The sequence below is a fragment of the Amblyomma americanum genome, chromosome 2 (assembly GCF_052857255.1).
Source record: "Amblyomma americanum isolate KBUSLIRL-KWMA chromosome 2, ASM5285725v1, whole genome shotgun sequence".
NCBI classification, from domain to species: Eukaryota; Metazoa; Arthropoda; class Arachnida; order Ixodida; family Ixodidae; genus Amblyomma; species Amblyomma americanum.
Window position 1 is genome coordinate 62170172 of NC_135498.1, and position 19877 is coordinate 62190048.

Genomic DNA, 19877 nt, shown 5'->3' on the forward strand with positions numbered 1-19877 from the left:
ATGTGCCCAAGATTTAATTTCACAAAATAGCAAGTGCCGATCCTCTCGCAATACAGAATTGAAAACCAAATCAAGGAAAGGCCCATATTTAGATGGTTCAAGGATATACAAGTTGTATTAGCTGGTTCGAATAAAAAGTCTTCTCCTTAAGTGAAAGACTGGTTTGTTAGCTTTGATAGAACGCGATAGCGAATTTTCTCTGAAGAAATGTTCCATATTTGCCCCGAATTTGATATTAATGCCATACCTAGTGAGAACTGGGCAAAAATATATGGAAATTCATATGTTTTCAATGGGTCTTCTGAAAAACATCTGCTGTCCGTAAGTTCCTCGCATAATGTTCATGGCATTAAGGTACATTTTTATCTATGACACTCATATTTTATGCGCTTGCTCATTCCATATATTCCTCGTGCATAATGGGAAAACTTAGCGTGAGCTCAAATGGGTTCAGTTAATCAGCTGGAAAAATAGAACAGATGCCCTAATAAGCGGCATTTGTCTCGCCAGAACTTAATTATTGAAATTTTAATCCGGTTATCGTGCGTCATTTCACCATCCTCCAAACATGTGCCAGCGCCGAGATAGTCTTCTAAAGCACCACCCATATACGGTGTGGACGAATGTTCATGCCTGCAAGTTGCTGTGAAAAAAACTGCTCAGATGAGCTCATGGTACAAATGCTTTCTCAACGTTGCCTGCAACCGGCGCTAAAATGGCCCCTAGATAACGCATTATTTACGGCTGAACTTGGCCATTTTGGTGAGTCCAATATTTATCATAAATATATTCGTAACCCGCTGAAGGGGACCAGTGAATAAGCGTTCATCTAGAGAGCTCAAGATTTCGGGTCGGAATCCCGGCCATGGCAGCAGCCTTGCTTTGGAGGCGAAATCTGAAACTGTGCCTGGGTTAAAGTCACAGGTCGGCTAATTTGTCTTCGTAAGACAAATGCAGGTTTTCAGCGCAAAACTAATACACAGCATAGGAAAGAGACAAACGCAGGACAAACACTGAAGATCAGCTGATAGTTTATTGACCTGAACCTGTGAGCCTGTGATGGCAACATGGCATGAACCTCTGCAGTGCTTTGTCAGCGAGCGGTAAAGATCTCGAGGTTGTGAAAACTAATCTTAATACCTCTACTACAGACAACGCAGCCAGCTATCGAAAGGAAAATGATAGGTGGAACGTTGACAAACAGGCAGAGAGGAGAGTTTGTCGGGGAACAAAAACGAGGCAAATGGCATCCTATTAGAAATCAGAAGGAAAAAATAGGTTTGGGCAGGGCATGTAACATGAATGCAAGATAAACGACGGTCTATAAAGTCTATAACGAACTGCATTTCAAGAGAAGGCAAGCTTAGCCGGTTGCGGCAATGAGTTAGGTGGGCCGATTAGATTAAGTCAATTTGCGGGGTGAAGGTGGCCGTGGCTCTCACAGGACACGGTTGATGGGAGAGATATGGGAAAGGCGTTGGTCCTGCAGTGGACTAATCAGGCTGATGATAATGATGATACCTACAGCTTCTATCTTTGCCCAAATGCCACTTTGGAGCGGCAAAGCCTTCATTAAACGCTTTATACATGCCTAGTCGTGGGCTTCTATTTGGTGTGGTAAACGTTTTAATTATTTTTTATCCACAGCCCTGATTGCGGTTGCCCTGCAGAATAAATTTGCTATTTCGACAATTGGCCTCATTGGAAGCGTATTGTATTGGTCTGGAATTGTCGCATCACAATGGGCTCCTAACATACTTTGGATGACTTTCACGTTCGGATTAGTGCAAGGTGAGCACCATTATTTAAAGTAAACATTTGCAGCAGCATCAATTGGTGGTTCTAGTCACCTAAATGGTGAAATGCGATAAACTGTGAACCCTTTCCTAGAATTTACATAACTGCGTATTATACGTGTACTCTACAGTGATTGTAATGCACACACTGCTGCCTGGAGATTCAATCCAACAGAGGTTCTGCTAGCGGTGTAAGAACATGAATAACGTTTTTTTTTGTTTGCACAAGTTCAATCCAGACTCCATTTTTTCTAGCCGTAAAACCCATAGTGGCAATTTTCAAACAACTGTCAGGATAACACACGTTGAAATGAAGTTCTTCTACTACAATTCTGTTGGAAGACCTGGCATGAGAGTCGCTAAGCGCACTTCTACGCATTTATTGTTCGTCTGGGTGAGGGTTAGACACATTTTACTCCGTTTTCGTTCCGCGCTGATTATGCATCTTTCCACTTTGTGAACTAAAAGTGCCTGCCCGGCGGCAATTCATTTTAATTGAAGGCGCAAAGTAAACCGATCGCTAGAGCTTGTTCATTAAATTCTTCTATGAACAGTACAGTTTGTTTCAAGTAAGACTTTGAACAATTTTCAAAAATAGGCTTTTTCAATCATAAGTGTGCAGTGTTCAGCATAGCATTTCCAGCGGTGTAGTACATCATAACACAGCTAAGACTGGCTAACTAGTAGGCTAGGTAAAAATATTGAATAGTTAACTTATTAAGTGTTGCTGTTAGGCTCCTTAATTATTGAAAGTCGTGTAGTCCAACGTAAGATATACATATCTATTTTTAAAATTTCGAAAACTTTCTTAAACAGGCCTCGGCGCTGTGGCCTAACCATTTTTTGGCAATTTCCACGAGTTAATTGCACTGGAGAGATTGCTTTGCCTGCAAGCTTCTCGAAAGCGCATGCATTTTGGCGCGATGTAGGCGAAATTTGTTCGGCCACAGCTCCAAGGGTAACCGCGTTTTCGAAATCCTAAAAACTGATATGGATAATAATTAGGGTGCGCTACATGCCTCACATTAATTAAGGAGCGTAACAGTAATAGTTAAAACGTGAACTATTCAGTATTAGTTAACCAGCCTGCTAGTTACACATCTTAGCTGTATTCTGATGTGCTACACCACTGACCTTACTGCGCCTAAAAAAGCGCTATTCTAACTCAAAAAGCCTATTTTTAAAATTGTGTTAAGTCTTCGGTAAAAGACCCTGTGTAACAAACTTGCGTCGTCAGAAAGGTCGCCTGTGAGCCATACCTCGGTGACAAGATTTGGCTGGGACATCGCAACCAGCCTGAGGGCTGCTGTAGCCATTTCCTTGATTCTCATATAAACAACGTAGGGATAAGGTGCTTATTCTTAACAGACGTAAAGGTCGAGCGCTAAGCTTTAACATAGCACTGGTCGCCATTCGCTTCGGCACTAGCTCCTGTATGAAACCCTTATGTACCAGAATATTACGCCTGTCTCGAGATAAAAGCCAGGGAAACTGGCTATTGCTTACAGGCTGGAATGAAGTAGACAGGAGACAAAAATGTCAAATCATTTGAAAAAAGAAAAGAATTAGAAAGTACTTTATACCCGGCCGATTACATCAAAAGAGTTCATCACAATAAACACAAGCACACGCAAGGAAAGAACCCAGGAACGGGCATACCGGAAAGAAAAAGAGAATTAACTTTCATCAGCTTCGAGAGATTACGCGCGGGGTTCGCCCAGGTTTAGGAAGCCATTGTCGCAAACGGCCTTCCTATGTTTGCTGATCAGATGGCGCTTACGAGGGAGATCTGAGTGAGCCAGCTTCGCCTCCCACTGCTTATTGCTCTGATTCTGATAATTATAAGGTTTTAATTGTGCGGATCAGTTCTAAACTATGCGGAAGGAGTTTCAAATCTCTCCGCAGGCCCGACATACATTAGATGGGAATTCAGCGTGCCAGATCTTATTGTTTAGAGCTGGCAAGGGTAGAAAGCCAACTTTCATGTTTCATCATATAGTGGCTTTCTGACAAGTTAGGTATTAGTAGGGGACTGCTGATTTCCTGCGACTAAGTAGGTCATGCTCTGATTTCTCTGTACGTTAGTGGGGACAAAGTTTCGGCGATGGACGGCAATAGGGGCTGCAATGTGTGGCCTCGAGCTATCTTGTCAGCTACGTCATTGCTCTGTATGCCTTCTCGGGCTTGGATCTACCGAATACTGTGGCGCGAATATGCAGCGAGAGTGACTGCGCATGTAGGCAGCCGCCCGGCAGAGCACCCCTTTCAGGTACGCTCTGCAGGCCTGGTGGTCGTCGCTCATGATAGCAGTCAGTTGCTGGGTGTTGTGAGCATGTCTGATGGCAAGTGCGATTACGACCTCCTCGGCGTCCGCTATGCCGTTTTGGCTTTGCGCAGTAGCGCTCGCTAACTACTTCCCGAGCGGTCTGCTAACGGTAGCTACCGCAGCTTCGCGACTTGGGTAGGGGGTTGGCGTCAGTGCAGAGAATGCGTGCTTTGCAGGGTATCGCTTATGATGAAGGCGCTTGGCTCGGCACTTTCGTCATCCGCCGTTGTAGAGGGGGCCTTACTGGTTGAATTTGGGAGGTCGTGGTACTCCCCGCGGTTGGCAAGTAGGAGCCTAGTCCATGACGTGTCAATGTTCTCTGAGGGGCGGTGACGTCCCAACCTTTGAAGGTTCCTGATGACCGTACAGCTGAGGCGCAGGCGTCTTTAGAAGTGACGGAGGTTAAGTGCAGCACTGGGTGGCGACTCTAGAAAAGTGGTGGCTGGCTCGACGCTGCCGGTGAGCCAGCTGGGCCAACGATGGCCTGGGACGCTCGACGCTTTCGCAAGTTTCAACAACGTCAGCCACTACAAGACTCCACCCGAATGAAAGGTGAGGCGCAAGGTTTCGCTGGAACTCTAGCCCCCGGGAGACAAGAAGCCGCACAGGGAACAAGGCTAAGAAGCCAGAATGCCACAACATTTCAGCAGGTCACAGGATCAGAAAGTCCCTACTCAGCAAGCGAAAGGAATGAATCGCCATGGGATGCATCAAGCGAAAGAAACGAAAAAGCCAGAAGCACACGAGGGAGGCCCACAGCAACACGGCCCTGTGACCGACCGGCTTAGTCCGTATGCTCGAGTCACGATTCTTTCAATCGGCTCCTTTCCTTCGGAACTCGCTTTCTTGACTCGTCAGAACTCCGCTCCTTTTGTTGCTTTTGCCTAAAAAGTGATGGCGCATACACACGGCGGGGGATTGGCCAGGGTTTGTTGCAGATCCAAACAGGAGAAAATTCATACAGGGTTATCTCAAGCCGATCATAAATATTGTTATGAAGACGAAGAAGAGGGCAGTGGCGCGGGACGGAGTGCTCGCGCTAGGCCTTGAGCCATTAAATCATATCTTCATTCTGTCATCATGTCGTGCCTTCCTTGGCTTGCCACCACGTAACATTTGGTGTGAGGTGCTGGGTACTCATCGTCATCCTAGTCCCCGGAGCATCGCCGCCTTCAGCTCGCCTTCGTCGTCGACCGAGGGGACCTGGGCTCCGCCGCCCGGCTCAACCCCAGCTCGAACTGACCAGAACCGACCAGCCGCTTTCCCCCGCCCCTTCCCCAGCCCCGAACACAAGACACGGCGACCAGGACCTGACGTACGATGACCCGACTACGACCCGAACCAAGACGGCACCCCCGCCCAGGCTGTGCGGCGATCCCTCAACCCTTGACCTTAGGCAGTGGGTGACCGACCGCTGGACCCGAAGCACCGGGGGCAACCGTCCACCAGACAATCTCCTTCATCTTGGTGGCAAGCCTTTCATCTTCTTCTACCCTTTCTGGCCATGCTCATTGTCACCTCACCGCAATTCTAGCAATCGATCGGGACGATCGCTCGGAGGACCGGGGTCATGCTATGAAGACGAAGAAGAGGGCAGTGGCGCGGGACGGAGTGCTCGCGCTAGGCCTTGAGCCATTAAATCATATCTTCATTCTGTCATCATGTCGTGCCTTCCTTGGCTTGCCACCACGTAACAATATAAATAAAGAAATCTTTGAAAACAAATAAACTTTGAGAGATGTTGAGGAAATTTCATGACACACTTTCTCCTCTTCGGCTTTGACGTCACCATTTTCACGTGCCCTGCCGCCCGCGCCACGCTGTGTTCCGATGCGCGCACATCACAATCTACCGCATTTCTCCGGCGGCCATTGCACTACCAATTCGTAGGTATGCAATAAATCTTACATTGTGGAGGCTCCCCTGTCGCTAAACAATATCTTTGTATTTTATCGCTTTGGTATGCTCTGAATACTATTACAAAAAATGCAGGTTTCTCAATGTTTCTCACGCAGCCCAGCGCTGCACCTCGATTAAATCGGGTATCAATGCAGTCTAAAGCTGACAAATATCATTCTAAATCAGGCGAAAATTTTGGAGTGCATTTTGGACAATCACATATCATAAGGTCAAACAAAATCTGCTAAGCACATGCATTCCTACCACATTCTTCCATTGTCTTTCATGTTCGCAGGCGCAGGATCTGGGATTGTGGCCGTGGCAGTCACCGTGCTCCTGATGAGGTACTTCGACAAATATAGGGCAACAGCCACAGGCATTCGTTACGCCGGATACTCGCTCGCGTCGCTGATCTACCCACCTCTTCTCTCTCAACTTGAGGCTGTTTTTTCCTTCCGTCAAATGTTTCTACTTTTGGGTGCCATTAGCCTGAACGTTACACCTCTTGTGTACGCACTTAAAGAGCCTGCCCTGAGCCGAAAGTCGCTCTACGTGAAGAAAAGACGACTGTGCAAAATTTCGGAGGATAAAACTGGAGCTGGCGCTCTAAATGTCAGAAGCTCTTTAGAAGAGAGCGCACACGACACAAACAGAGTCGCACCAAGTCTTGTAGCAGGAACAGACGACAGGGTCTTTGAAAAGCGTAGCAGCACTGACAGCAACTCAACGAGTGAAATTTCAGTCCGGAACGCTTTAGCCGTATCAAGAGGAAATGAGATGTGCTCACAGTCCCTGTCAGTAATTAGCAGGATGCCCGCCCAGCATAACAATGACCACAAAAAAAACGCTGTTAAGGTGAATGCTAACTCACAAGAGGGAGCCTGGGACAAGCACCAGAACCCATTGCCTCTGGCAACGCTTCTACTGAGGCCCGTGTATTGGGTTGTTGTGTTCGGGGCGGTCCTGGCCGACTACTCTGAGTACGTATTTTTGGCGACCATCGTGGACTCGGCGCTAGACCGTGGCGCAACACGCTTCCAGGCCGACATGTCAATAGTGTGCTCGGCGCCATCGCAGATTTTTGGTCGCACGGTGCTGCCGTTCTTAGCAGACGTGGGCTTTGTAAGCCGCACGGTACTCGCCGGCGCTTGCTATTGCCTCTTCGCAGCCAGCATTGCTTTGCTCGGCTTTACGAGAACGTTCAGTGCGTATGCCGCTTGCGCAGCAGTGGCGTGGATATCCCTTGGCAGCCTCACGGCCATGAAGCACGTGGTCGCGGCTGACCACTTCGGCATCGAGGCTGTTCCAGCAGCGTGGGCTACCACAGGCATCTTTGTGGTGCCGATGCTGTTTTGCAGTCCTTCAATATTAGGTGAGTTGCACACGAGGAGCTCGGAGAAGACGGATTATTTCTTTATATGCAAAAAGAAGGTCCTTGAATAAGATTCTCTCCATATGATGTGGCAGTGGACATTCTTCCTCTTTTTGTTTACCTTCTTGTATCGAACTTTGTTTTCTTGTTGACAGATTTGTGAATCTGAGTGCATAACGCTGCCTTAGTAGCTACAAAATAAATCGGCACGCAGAAGAACTAATTATCTCCTCTGGAAATATTCTCTGACGCATTTCATGGATGCTCTTTATGATTTTGATGCGCTGCAACTGGTTTGCCCTGAGAGAGTATTTAAAAAATGCGTAAGCTGTTTCCTCATCATCATCATCATCATCATCAGCCTTACTACACCCACTGCAGGGCAAAGGCCTCTCCCATGTCTCTCCAATTAACCCTATCCTTTGCCAGCTGCATCCACCCTTTGCCTGCAAACTTCTTAATCTCATCCGCCCATCTAACCTTCTGCCGCCCCCTGCTACGCTTACTTTCTCTTGGAACCCACTCCGTTACCCTTAAAGACCAGCGGTTATCTTGCCTTCGCATTACATGCCCTGCCCAAGCCCATTTCTTTCTCTTGATTTCGACTAGGATGTCATTAACCCGTGTTTGTTCCCTCACCCACTCGGCCCGCTTCCGATCTCTTAACGTTACACCTATCATTTTTCTTTCCATGGCTCGCTGCGTTGTCCTTAACTTAAGCTGAACTCTTTTCGTTAGCCTCCACGTTTCTGCCCCGTAGGTGAGTACCGGTAAGATTATGCTGTTGTACACTTTCCTCTTGAGGGAAATTGGTAAACTGCCACTCATGATCTGCGAGAATTTGCCATATGCGCTCCACCCCATTCTTATCCTTCTAGTTATCTCCCTCTCATGATCCGGATCAGCTGTCACTACCTGCCCTAAGTAGACGTATTCCGGCACAATTTCTAGGCTCTCGCTGCCAATTGTGAACTGTTGTTCCCTTGCTAGGCTGTTGAACATTACCTTGGTTTTCTGCATGTTAATTTTTAGACCCATCGATCTGCTCTGCCTGTCTAACTCGTTGATCATGATTTGCAGTTCACCTCCTGAGTGACTCAGCAAGGCAATGTCATCAGCAAATCTGAGATTATTTAGGTATTCTCCATTTATTCTTATTCCCAACTGTTCCCAATTCAGGCCTCGAAATACCTCCTGCAAACATGCAGTGAACAGCATTGGCGAGATCGTGTCTCCTTGCCTGACGCCCTTCCTTATTGGAATTTTATTGCTGACTTTATGGAGGACTATAGTAGCTGTGCAGTTGCTATATATATCTTCCAGTATTTTGACATAAGGCTCTTCTACCCCCTGATTACGCAATGCCTGTATGACGGCTGAGGTTTCCACTGAGTCGAATGCTTTCTCGTAATCAATGAAAGCTATATATAGAGGTTGGTTATATTCTGCGCATTTCTCTATCACCTGATTGATAGTGTGAATATGATCTATTGTGGAATATCCTTTACGAAAGCCTGCCTGATCATTTGGTTGATTAAAGTCTAACGTTGCCCTGACTCTATTAGCGATTACCTTAGTAAATACTTTGTAGGCAACGGATAGTAAGCTGATCGGCCTGTAATTTTTCAAGTCCTTGGCGTCTCCCTTCTTATGAATTAAGATAATGTTTGCATTCTTCCAAGCTTCTGGTACAGTCGAGGTCATAAGGCATTGCGTATACAGGGTGGCTAGTTTTTCTAGCACGATGTCCCCTCCATCCTTCAACAGATCTGCTGTTACCTGATCCTCCCCAGCTGCTTTTCCCCTTTTCATTGCTTCTAAGGCTTTCTTTACTTCATCTTTCGTTACTGGCGGGATGACGCATTGCTGTGCACTGCTGTCTTTCTCATTAGCGCTCTGATTACATTGGCTACTGTACAGGTCTGTGTAGAACTCTTCGGCTACGTTAACTATCTTATCCATATTGCTAATGACATTGCCCTGCTTGTCTCTTAATGCATACATCTGGTTTTTACCTATGCCTAGTTTCCTCTTCACTGTCTTTAGGCTACCTCCGTTCTTTATAGCATGCTCGATTCTCTCCATATTAAACTTCCTTATGTCGGCTACCTTGCGCTTATTTATTAACTTTGATAGCTCCGTTAGTTCTATTCTATCGGTAGTGTTAGATGCCTTCATGTTTTGGCGCTTCTTAATCAGATCTTTTCGTCACCTGAGATAGCTTCCCGGTATCTTTTCGAACTGTCCTACCGCCTACTTCTACTGCGCACTCCGTAATTATTGATGTCAGGTTATCGTGCATTGAATGAACATCAAGATCATCTTCCTCAGTTAAAGCCGAGTATCTGTTTTGCAGCGCTATCCTAAACTCCTGTGCTTTCCTTCTTACGGCTAACTCGTTAATGATCTTCTTCTTCGCTAGCTTCTTCCGTTCCCTCTTCAAGTCTAAGCTAATTCTAGACCTTACCATTCTATGGTCGCTGCAACGCACCCTTCCGAGGACGGCCACATCCTGAATGATGCCAGGTTTAGCGCATAGTATGAAGTCGATTTCATTTTTAATCTCACCATTGGGGCTCTTCCAGGTCCACTTCCTGTTTTCTCGTTTGCGGAAGAAGGTATTCATGATCCGTAAATTATTTATATCTGCGAATTCGACTAATAACTCTCCCCTGCTATTTCTAGAGCCTATCCCATAGTCACCTACCGCGTGGTCGTCAGCCTGCTTCTTGCCCACCTTCGCATTGAAGTCGCCCATCAGTACAGTGTACTGCGATTTTACTCTATTCATTGCTGATTCTACGTCCTCATAGAAGCTTTCAACGGTCTGGTCATCATGGCTGGATGTGGGTGCGTAGGCCTGCACTACTTTCAGCTTGTACTTCCTATTCAGCCTAATTACTATAGCTGCTACCCTCTCGTTAATACTGTAGAACTCCTCTACGTTGCCAGCAATATCCTTATTAATGAGGAAACCCACACCTAGTTCTCGTCTATCCTCTAGCCCGCGATAGCACATTATGTGTCCGTCCTTTAGTACTGTATACGCCTCACCTGTCCTCCTAACTTCGCTAAGCCCTATCACATCCCATTTAATTCCCGCTATTTCCTCAAACAGCACTGCTAGGCTAGCCTCACTGGCTAAAGTTCTAGCGTTAAACGTTGCCAGGTTCAGATTCCAATGGCGGTCTGTCCGGAGCCAGAGATTCTTAGCACCCTCCGCTGCGTCACAGGTCTGACCGCCGCCGTGGTCAGTTGCTCTGCAGCCGCTGGGGACTGAGGGCCGAGGGTTAATTGGTTTGATCATAGAAGGTTGTGGCCAAGTACTACACCAGGGTGGCCAAATCCTGTTCTGGTGAGAGAGTGCGTTGTCGGTTCTGGTCACCGAGATAAGGCCGCACTCCAGGCCTGGGTATGCAATTCCATCTACACGCGGATTTTTTTTTTTAAACCCGGTGGAGAATTGCGCGGCACCAGGATTTGAACCCCGGTCCTCTTGCACGCGAGGCGGATGTTCTACCTCTACGCCATCGCTGCAGCTGTTTCCTATCATGCACCAACGGGTTCGAGAATGCCATCGAAAGATTTTGCGGAGCCGTGGTTGTTTAACCTCCCGGTAGCTTCTAATTACTTTATTCTAGTTTGCTAGCTCATCATGGGCATAAATGAATTCAAAGTGGAAAAGCTGACGGCGCAGATACAACTCGTAACGCTACTTTCACCACATTTTTAGTTGTACTGATGAAAACGTAAAAGAAGCGCACCCAAGTTTTCTCTCTATTACTCCGATGATACACCTCAAACTTCTTTTTCAGCAGTGCACAAATACATTACTTCTGACAGGTTTTCGAGGTCGACCAGCGTCTGGCTTACTGACGTGGTCAGAAGCCACCCGAATGGCATGGTCCAGTGTATGTCGAGGGCGTCAGACACCAATGATCTGGCAATGAGTGCTCTCACAGAGAGGGAATGTGGTTCGCATTCTTGTACCGAGCAAGTCTTGGAGGTGCTAAAAATTGGGGCTTAGCGCAGACGTACATTATATAACTGGGTGCACATGTGGCGGCAGCTGCCCATTACACGTGGCTTCCATGGTTCCACTGCCTATGCTTGTCAAGCAACCTACGAACTTGTACCCGTCTTCGCCAGTGCGTCTTCCTTGGTTTAAACTCTGCTGGTGCACAGGCAGCACATTGCTGTTGAAGAGAGATGAGGATAATACAAGCAGAAATGAACACACGCAAGCGCCCGCCGCGGTGTATAACCGAAGTAGTCACCAGCTCGCAACTCAGAGCTTGCAGGACGTGGCACAAAACGCGGCTCTCTCGGATCTTTCCGTTTAGCTGTGGCCGGGGAAACTTAAGTCACTCTTGCAGCACGCGCACACAGAATTGGGCGCCGCACATGTGTTGTAAACGCAATTGCTATCATCGGCGCAGACGCCACGTCGAGTTTCAGCATGTCGCTCCTCCGCGCGTCTTCCTTTGCCCCCCCAACACAACATTTTCTTCTTCAAACTGCGGACGAGAACGTTCACCTACGCGCCCATGATCTCGCTATTGAGGCAGTAACAGCTGTCGCGGTAAAGTCTTCGTAAAGCGAGAAAAACGAATAGGGTTTCACGTAGTACCATGCTGCTGCGAGCTCACTGTAGATCCGTTTATACTTTTTTTAGTATTTATTGAGTAATGCTTGCATAATTTTTGCGCATTGAAACGAATTTATATTTCGTCACCTACTAACAATTTTGTTCTACTTTGTTTGCAGGTTTCTTTAGAGACAAACATGGATCATATAACAGCCTGTACTATTCCTTAGCAGGTCTTCATTTTACTGCGGCCGTTTTTTTCCTCCTCTTGCGGTGGTCTACACTGAACCAAAAGAAAAGCTGGATAATTGAGCATCAAGAAAAAAACCCTGGTGCCGCGAAGCGCAGCGAGCTGTCTTTCCCCAACGAATGTACCTAATTCTAGCGGTCACAGTTGGTGTCATCAAGATATGAAAAACTTTGTGGCGTTAGGTCTTGAGAAGAAATAATAATAAACAAGTATCTGGTGTGTTTTCGAATACTGCTTTCTGTGCAGTAATTGCATTTTATACTGTTCCACCGAGGCCTCTGCTTAATTCATATCCACGGAAATGTGATCTGAACTGATGAATAGGGTGCTCCTACGGTACATGCACAATGAGAAAGTATCTCGTATGAAATATTACATTGCTAACAGAATTGAACAGGCAAGGGGAGAGAAATCAGGGGCTCGCTATAACATCCCTAATATGAAAGAAAGAGTGGAAGCAGGCGTTGAGCCGCTACGGTGGCTCAGTAGTTAATGTGTTCGCTTGCAGACCCGAAAGCCGTAGAATCGATCGCGGCCGCACGCGATCGCATTTTGATGGAGGCGAAATGCTAGAGGCCCGTGAACTGTGCGGTATCAGTCCATGTTTAAGGGGCCCCGAAACGCATTTTCAGTGCATTGTTTTGCCTGTTGGTTGCATAGAATTAGTTATAGTGATGCTATTAGCATCGGTCGTACCGCGTATACTGCGGTTTTTAATATTTTAATTAGCTCATAAAAGCAAATTCGTGGCGCTGACGGTGACACCATACAGTGGCGGCTTTTATCAGCGGATATGACATCACTTAGTGGGCGCTTGATGATTGGACAAAGAGTAAATATACTGCAAATTGTGTTAATAAGTAGAGATGCGTGTTGTCAAGTTTTTGTGTTTTATATTACATTAACAAAACCAACTTGTTTGCCTTAGATAAAAGCGCTGTAAAGCAAGTAAAACAAACATAAACCACCAGAGGCTCTGGCTACTCTTTGCATCGAAGGACTTTGCGCCTCTCTGTAAACCTACGACCTAGCACTCAACACTTATGGGTACTCTTTATGTATCTGAGAGTGGCTTTGCGGAATCGATCCGATCCAGCCATTGCACTCTATAAGCGTTAATTTCGATCACAAGAAAGGATGCGTTCGTTTCACATTTAGTAGACAGTGCGCATCGTCAGCTTGTGGAGGATCACCGGGCGGCGGCGCCAGTTGGCGCCACGCTCCCGTCAACAGCGCGCGCTCCTTGCTCGCCGAGACCAACCCGCGCGCTAGGAGCGACGGGCGATGGTAGGCGGTAAGCAGTAGCCGTACGCGCTATGCTAAGTGTGTCTGATATCTTGCGCAGGCCGTCACAACGTCGCAGTATCTCGCGCTCGAGTTGGGATCCATAAGTAAGGGAACGTCATTGATCAGTTTTCTCTTCTGTGCCGTCGACGTGACGATGAAGCATCGCTGGGTCAGCTGGGCGTTCACATAGTTGTTGTAACCATGCAAACGGCGTTGTCAGCTTTGGCATGAACGAGTTACAGAGAACAGGCAACCATGGAGTGCAGACTTCCGCCACGTGCTCAGATAGGCGGTTTTGATTGGTCGCGCAGTGTGTCGTCATTGGGAGAATGAAATGGGAATGGGAAGCTGCGCGAAAATCGAGTTGAGAGCAGCATTTTGTTTGCTTGTATTTTGAAATTTTTTCATTGAATAACTCCCGTTCTTATGCATCGATTCTCGTAATTCCTTTTGAGTCAGCATCTGTGTGACATAAAGAACCCATTTGAAGTGCAAAGGGCATCCGTTCAAGCAGTGTTTCGCAGCCCCTTTAAAGAACCGCACCCGGTTTAAATTATGCGGAGGCCTTCACTACATGGTCACTCATAGCTTGAGTCTGTTTAAGTGAAACGCCATAAAACCAAACCAAACGCAGTGGGTTTGGGCGCGGGGCGTAGCGTTCGCAGTATGCGGCCGGGCGTTAAAAACATTCCTTCACTTTCACCCAACCTTGAGAGTGTTCTCCTGCGTCACCGGCTTCGTTAGCGGCGAACATAGAACGACCTGCCTCCTAAATAGGTTAACCACGGTCTCGGTTCTGGTAGTTATCGTATATGCTGCCTCAGGTATCATATGAGGGTTCCCGCACGGGTGCCGGCCTCGGCATTTTGTCGCGTTCCACGTGACACTTGCTGTATTAGTGGACGTTCTACACTCGCGGCTATGCACAAGGTGGTGCTGGTGAGCTCTCTATATGTTACGCTAAACGCAACACAAATACACTAAAAAATGGAAGGTTGTACTTCCACCGCCATAGCTCACTTGGTAGAGCACCGTACGCGGTGTACGAAGGTCCGGTGTTCGGATCTCATTGGCTGTTGTTGTCTTTTCTTAAACTTTCTAATACTTTTTACTTCCGGTAAAAAAAAAATTGAATATACTGCTGTTCTCAATGATAAACGAAACACGTTAAAAACATTCACCTAAGTTTTCCTTGTATTCGGTCGCTATTGGCTCCCTTCATAATAGTAAAAGAAATTGCTCGAGAGAATAAAGTAAACATAGCTTAGGAAACTGCAGGCATACTGGCGACAGCTGGCGTCCGTTCAAGATCAAGGCATATTTGTTCCTGATAACTAATGGTCATTATTCTGTAATAGATATAAAACAGATGCGAGACAGTAGGTTGGGATGTAATATCTGGTAGATACCAAAAAGAAAGGTCAGACGTCATGGCTTCTTGCCTTTATATACTCTCAACGTAGACTACTGTTAGTCAATATATATTGAGATAGGATGAAAGGAGTTTTATTCATGCTCGCAAGTATGGCGGCCACACCTCCTAAGACGAAGATGAGCGATGAAGATGAACACAAGCATGTGCAGATGAAGGCGAAGGTCACACGATGATGAATATATGCAGATGAAGACGGTGGTCACGGCACTGTGCTTACAGTTTTTTCCGTCATGGACAATAGCGACCGGCCCGGGCGCAGGTTTTTGTGAAGTGGGGCGATGGGCGAAGGGCTTTAAACGCGAAACATGGACGATCTCTGCGCCGCGGCAACGACGGTCAGTAACAGGACTGACAGGGCAACGCGATTGTTCAAAAGGGCCGTTTGTTCGAGAAAGGTGTACGGACTAATACAGGTACCGAGAAATTTTTCGCACAAGACGGGGGTGCGCACTGGAGTCCACAGCAACACTTCATCGCAAGGGAAAAAGGACACAATATGGTGGGTGAAGTCGTAGGTGCTTTTCCGGGAGGCTTGGTAGGCGTCGGTATTCAGCCGGGCAATGAAAATGCAGTATGCAAGACGTGAAGTAAATACTTCGTGTGAGAAGGCTTAAGAGGTTAGGGGCGGGGGGCCGAGAAAAAAAGATCATTCGAGAGTGAAGGCAGATGGCTGGCCATACACAAGAAGAAACGGGAAAAAAGGTTGTTCTTTGCACTCCAGTGTTGTAAGCAAAGGTAACGAAAGGAAGCATGGTGTCCCAGTTGGTGCAATCGGGCTGGATATACGCAAACAGCATATATGAGCGTTCTGTGAGCCCATTGGTCGGGGGGCGATAGGTGGAAGCGGTTTTGTGGACAGTATGGAGAACTTCGGCGAGAACATTGAAGAAGAATGATTTGCCACGGTTACTGATAATGACACGAGGGGTTCCCTGGCGCAGAGGTATGGCAGTCAGGAAGAAATGGGAAATTTGAGAAGCAGAGCCGAAATGAACGGGTGCTGTTTCAGCGTATCTCGTTAAGTGGTCGATGGCGGGGACGATCCAACGTTTGCCTGTTGGAGTTAACGGTAAAAGACTGCAGAGGTCAAGCCAACGTCTTCGAAGGGGGAGAAAAGACGTACAGGTTAGAGGCTTTAGGACGCCCGCAAGAGGCGACGTGGCGCGTTTGTGGCGCTGGCAAGGAATGCAAGGAGGTCCCTCCGACAGTCCTCTACTATGAGACCTCCTTCTGTACTAATTTTATTTTAATCACTATTACTGTGTGCGTTACTCAATAAACTTTAAACTTGATTATATTTTCTAACAAAAGCTGAGAGACCAGGCAAGAGGAAACGGCTCTTGATGCGGTCATATGTTATCTGGGAGCCTAAGTAACCGGCAGTTGGGTCGTCGTGAAATGCCTACCAATCTTCATGGCGAAGGGAACGGGGTATGACAAGTACCCAGGAGTGACCGAGGGCGCTATAATTGCACCAAAGAAGGATGTCGTCGACCAGCTTGAAACAGTTAAGTTGGCGAGTGAGGCGGGCATTTGGAGGCCTCTTAGCGCCACTCAGGCGATCGATGGGAGTCCGACAGCAAGGGTCAGCCCGCTGTGCTGAGGCGAGGTCGCCGAGCCTGGGAGTGGGCATCAAACCATTCGCTGCGGCTTTCAAGGTCGAGATAGCCGTTGAATGGGCAAATTCGAGGGATGGAGAAGCGGCAGTCACGCAGGTAAATGTCGGTGACGCGAGCGGCGGGGAGAGAGCGCATCGGCGTCCCTGTGTTTTTTTCCCGGTTTGTAGGTGACGGTAAAGTCAAATTCCTACAGGCGGAGAATCCAGCGTTCGAGACGCCCGGACAAGGACTTCTGTGGCAACAACCAGCACAGGGCATGATGGTAAGTGACGACAGAAAAGTGGCGGTCGTACAAACAGGGGTGAATTTTCTGAGCAGCCCAGACAACAGCGAGACGCTCTAGTTTAGTAATTGCGTAGTTGTGTTCGCCAGAAGTGATGGTACGACTTGCAAGGACAATGACTTGCTCACTCGACGAGTGCTGGCGTTGCAGAAGAACAGCACCAACGCTGTGTCCACTGACGTCCGTGTGTAAAATTGTTGGGGCGTTGTTATCGAAGTGGGCCAGTATCAAATCAGATGTTAGAGCCTGCTTTAGGGACGTAAAGGCGGCCTCGCAGGCTCAAACGAAAGGTGTGCTAGCCCCAGGAAGTTGATCTAAAGGGGCCACGATGGAGGCGACACTGCGGATGAAGCCACAAAAGTATTACACCAGTCCCAGAAAACTACGCAGGGTTTAACGCGCGTTGGGTGGGGAAAATGTAGAACGACAGTAACTTTGTCAGGGTCAGGCTGTACACCCTTGTCACTGACGACGCGGCCGAGGACTTTGATAGAAGTTGAAGCAAAGCAACATTTCTTCGTGGTTAACTGAATGCCGGCCTCGGAAAGGGCACTCAAAACTTCATCGAGGCGAGCAAGGTGGTCATAAAAACTCGAGGAGAAAATAAATATGTCGTCCAGATAGCAGAGACAAGTTTTTCTATATCAAGCTGCGGAGAACGGTGTCAATCATGTGTTCCAACGAGGCTGGAGCATGCTACAGGCCGAATGGCATAACGGTGAACCCGTATAAGCCATCGGGTGTGGCGAAAGCTGTCTTTTCTTTGTCCTCCTCATGCATGGATATTTTCCAGTATCCTGATCTTAGCTCGAGACTAGATAAAAATTGAGCGCCTAGCAGACTGTCAACGGCGTCGTCAGTCCGAGGCAGACGAAAAACATCCTTTCGAGGGATCCTATTCTGGGTGCCAGAGCCTGCACAAAAGTGTACTGACCCATTCGTCTTTTGAACGAACACAGGAGGTGAAAACCAAGGACTTGAAGACGGGAGTATGATGCGGCGTTTGAGGATGTCGGCCACATTTTCTTGAATAATTTTGCGCTCACTAGAAGGCACACGTTACGGGCGACGGCGAACAATGGTCGAACCGTCAGTATAGATGCGACGCGTAGCCGCGGAGGTCCAAAACGGTTGACTGTGTATCGAAAGACGCGGCATGCTTGGTCAAGACGGCAAGCAATTCTTTTTGAGCCGGCATGAGATCGGTGCTGATTGTAGCTGAAATAGGTGCAGAAGGTGAAGCATTGGTCGAAATAGCGGAGCTTGACGGAGAAGAGGAAAGAACAGTGACAGCTTGAGCGGTAGCCACAGAAGCGGTTGCTGTGCCTTTGCGCAGAAGAATGGTTGCCGACGCACGTCCACCGCCTGCGAGACAGGACGGAGCAAGCTTTATTCACACCTGCAGGGATGGCGGCCACACTTTCGAAAACGAAGATGAGCGATGGTGATGAATACATGTACAGATCTGTACAATGTACAGATGAAGGCGAATGTCGCGCACTATGTTTACGATATGATTAAATTCACGAGATAGTTTTTAAATATATGTAACGACGAAGGAGACGCTACAATATTTATATTTAGCGAGAATATATCAGGTTTGATAATATTAGGCAGTACCCCTGATGAGGCACCTTGAACATCAGCCTGTCCGATAACCACTCTCAGAGGCCATAGACGTCTCGAGTATAAGAAAATGAAGGCAACATATGCATGAAAAAAGGGCACGCTAACAATTAGGAAAGAAGTGAAGACAAACGTTGGGATAATGACACATAAAGCACTACGAGGATGAAATAGATGTGGACTGTAAGTGCGTCGCAGCTCCAAATAAAGCAGAGAACTAATGGGAGATTAGAAGTGCATGGCCATGGAAAAAGGGAAATTGTGACTGTACAGGCGGAAAAAAACTGAAAAGTGTTTGAAACGTTGCACGCGCTCAATAAAATGTTGTGTGATGAATGGATGAAAAATGTGATTGAATAGTTATCGGCAGCTGAGGTATCTAATAATTTTTCTAAATAACAGTTGACTCAAACGAAAGCACCTTTTACAAGTATGCAGGAGATCAGATTGTTCTAAAAAAGAGCCTTAAACGCACGGGCAAAAGGCTTCTGCAAAAAAGAACTCCTTATTAAAAAACACTTCTTTCAGGGTTCCTTTTCACTGAGTAGAAGGCACCAATGACGGCTGCGACTAGCACCCTTCGATGCTCTCTGCTAGCTGAAAATAGGGAATCACCAGCAGGGACACAACGTGCCGCCGGTCATTTGCATATTTCCGCCCTCACTTCCTATTCAGAAGAACGTTGTCAGGCTAAGCTTCCCTCACCTAAAATGTAGCGTTTTCTTCCTTTTTTCGTATTAACATTCTTGAAAATCATAATTCAAGTGTTGAAATCTTACACGGGCGGTTTGGCGTCACACTGTAGTTTCCTAGCGCGAAACCCAGAGGCAGAGTGAACGAAAACAGAGAAGCCCTGTCTCAGAATAAATTTTACTCATGAGAAGAAGAGATTACAGCTCGTGTTTTTAAAATCTGTTTATATATATTTTTAAATTCTTGAGAGATATGACCATGCAGTTTTCGCAGGTTGATTGTGCAGCATGGTGGACATCATGTCCTAGGTAGTATGCTGTTAAATGAGACTTCTAAGATTAGATAAATTACTTTTGAAGTTTGGGTTTAGAGAGAAAATTTTATAAATCGGAATCGGAGGTCTTCCGAATTGTAGCTAAAACCAGTTTTCAACATTAATATAATGGAATACTAGTTTTGATAGCAATAACAGTTAAACATTAGTGTTTGAACAACGTGCAACCGCGGACCTAATGTCCGTGTTCGTACGTTGATACTTGTTGCGACCGAATGCGCTGCCAAATGCAATTTATTTTACGGAAATCATAGGTATTTATCTTGTGTCATCTGCACTAGTCACTTTTTAAATATTTATCCTAAGGCACGCGTGTCAGTAGCTGACTAAATGTGTGATATGGCTCACAAATGGTGCGTACGCTTTTTA

General features: G+C 46.9%; 1 protein-coding gene across 1 annotated transcript in view; it reads left to right on the forward strand.

Moving 5' to 3' along the window:
• The window catches only part of LOC144119713 (uncharacterized), a 30622-nt gene extending 13267 nt beyond the window's left edge, over positions 1 to 17355 (forward strand). The window contains exons 3-7 of the mRNA XM_077652269.1: positions 1648 to 1791; positions 6317 to 7393; positions 12161 to 12352; positions 16740 to 16834; positions 17278 to 17355. Of these exons, the coding sequence (XP_077508395.1) occupies positions 1648 to 1791; positions 6317 to 7393; positions 12161 to 12352; positions 16740 to 16834; positions 17278 to 17355 (1586 nt within the window). The remainder of the gene's footprint in view (positions 1 to 1647; positions 1792 to 6316; positions 7394 to 12160; positions 12353 to 16739; positions 16835 to 17277) is intronic.
• Positions 17356 to 19877: the final 2522 nt, after the last annotated feature.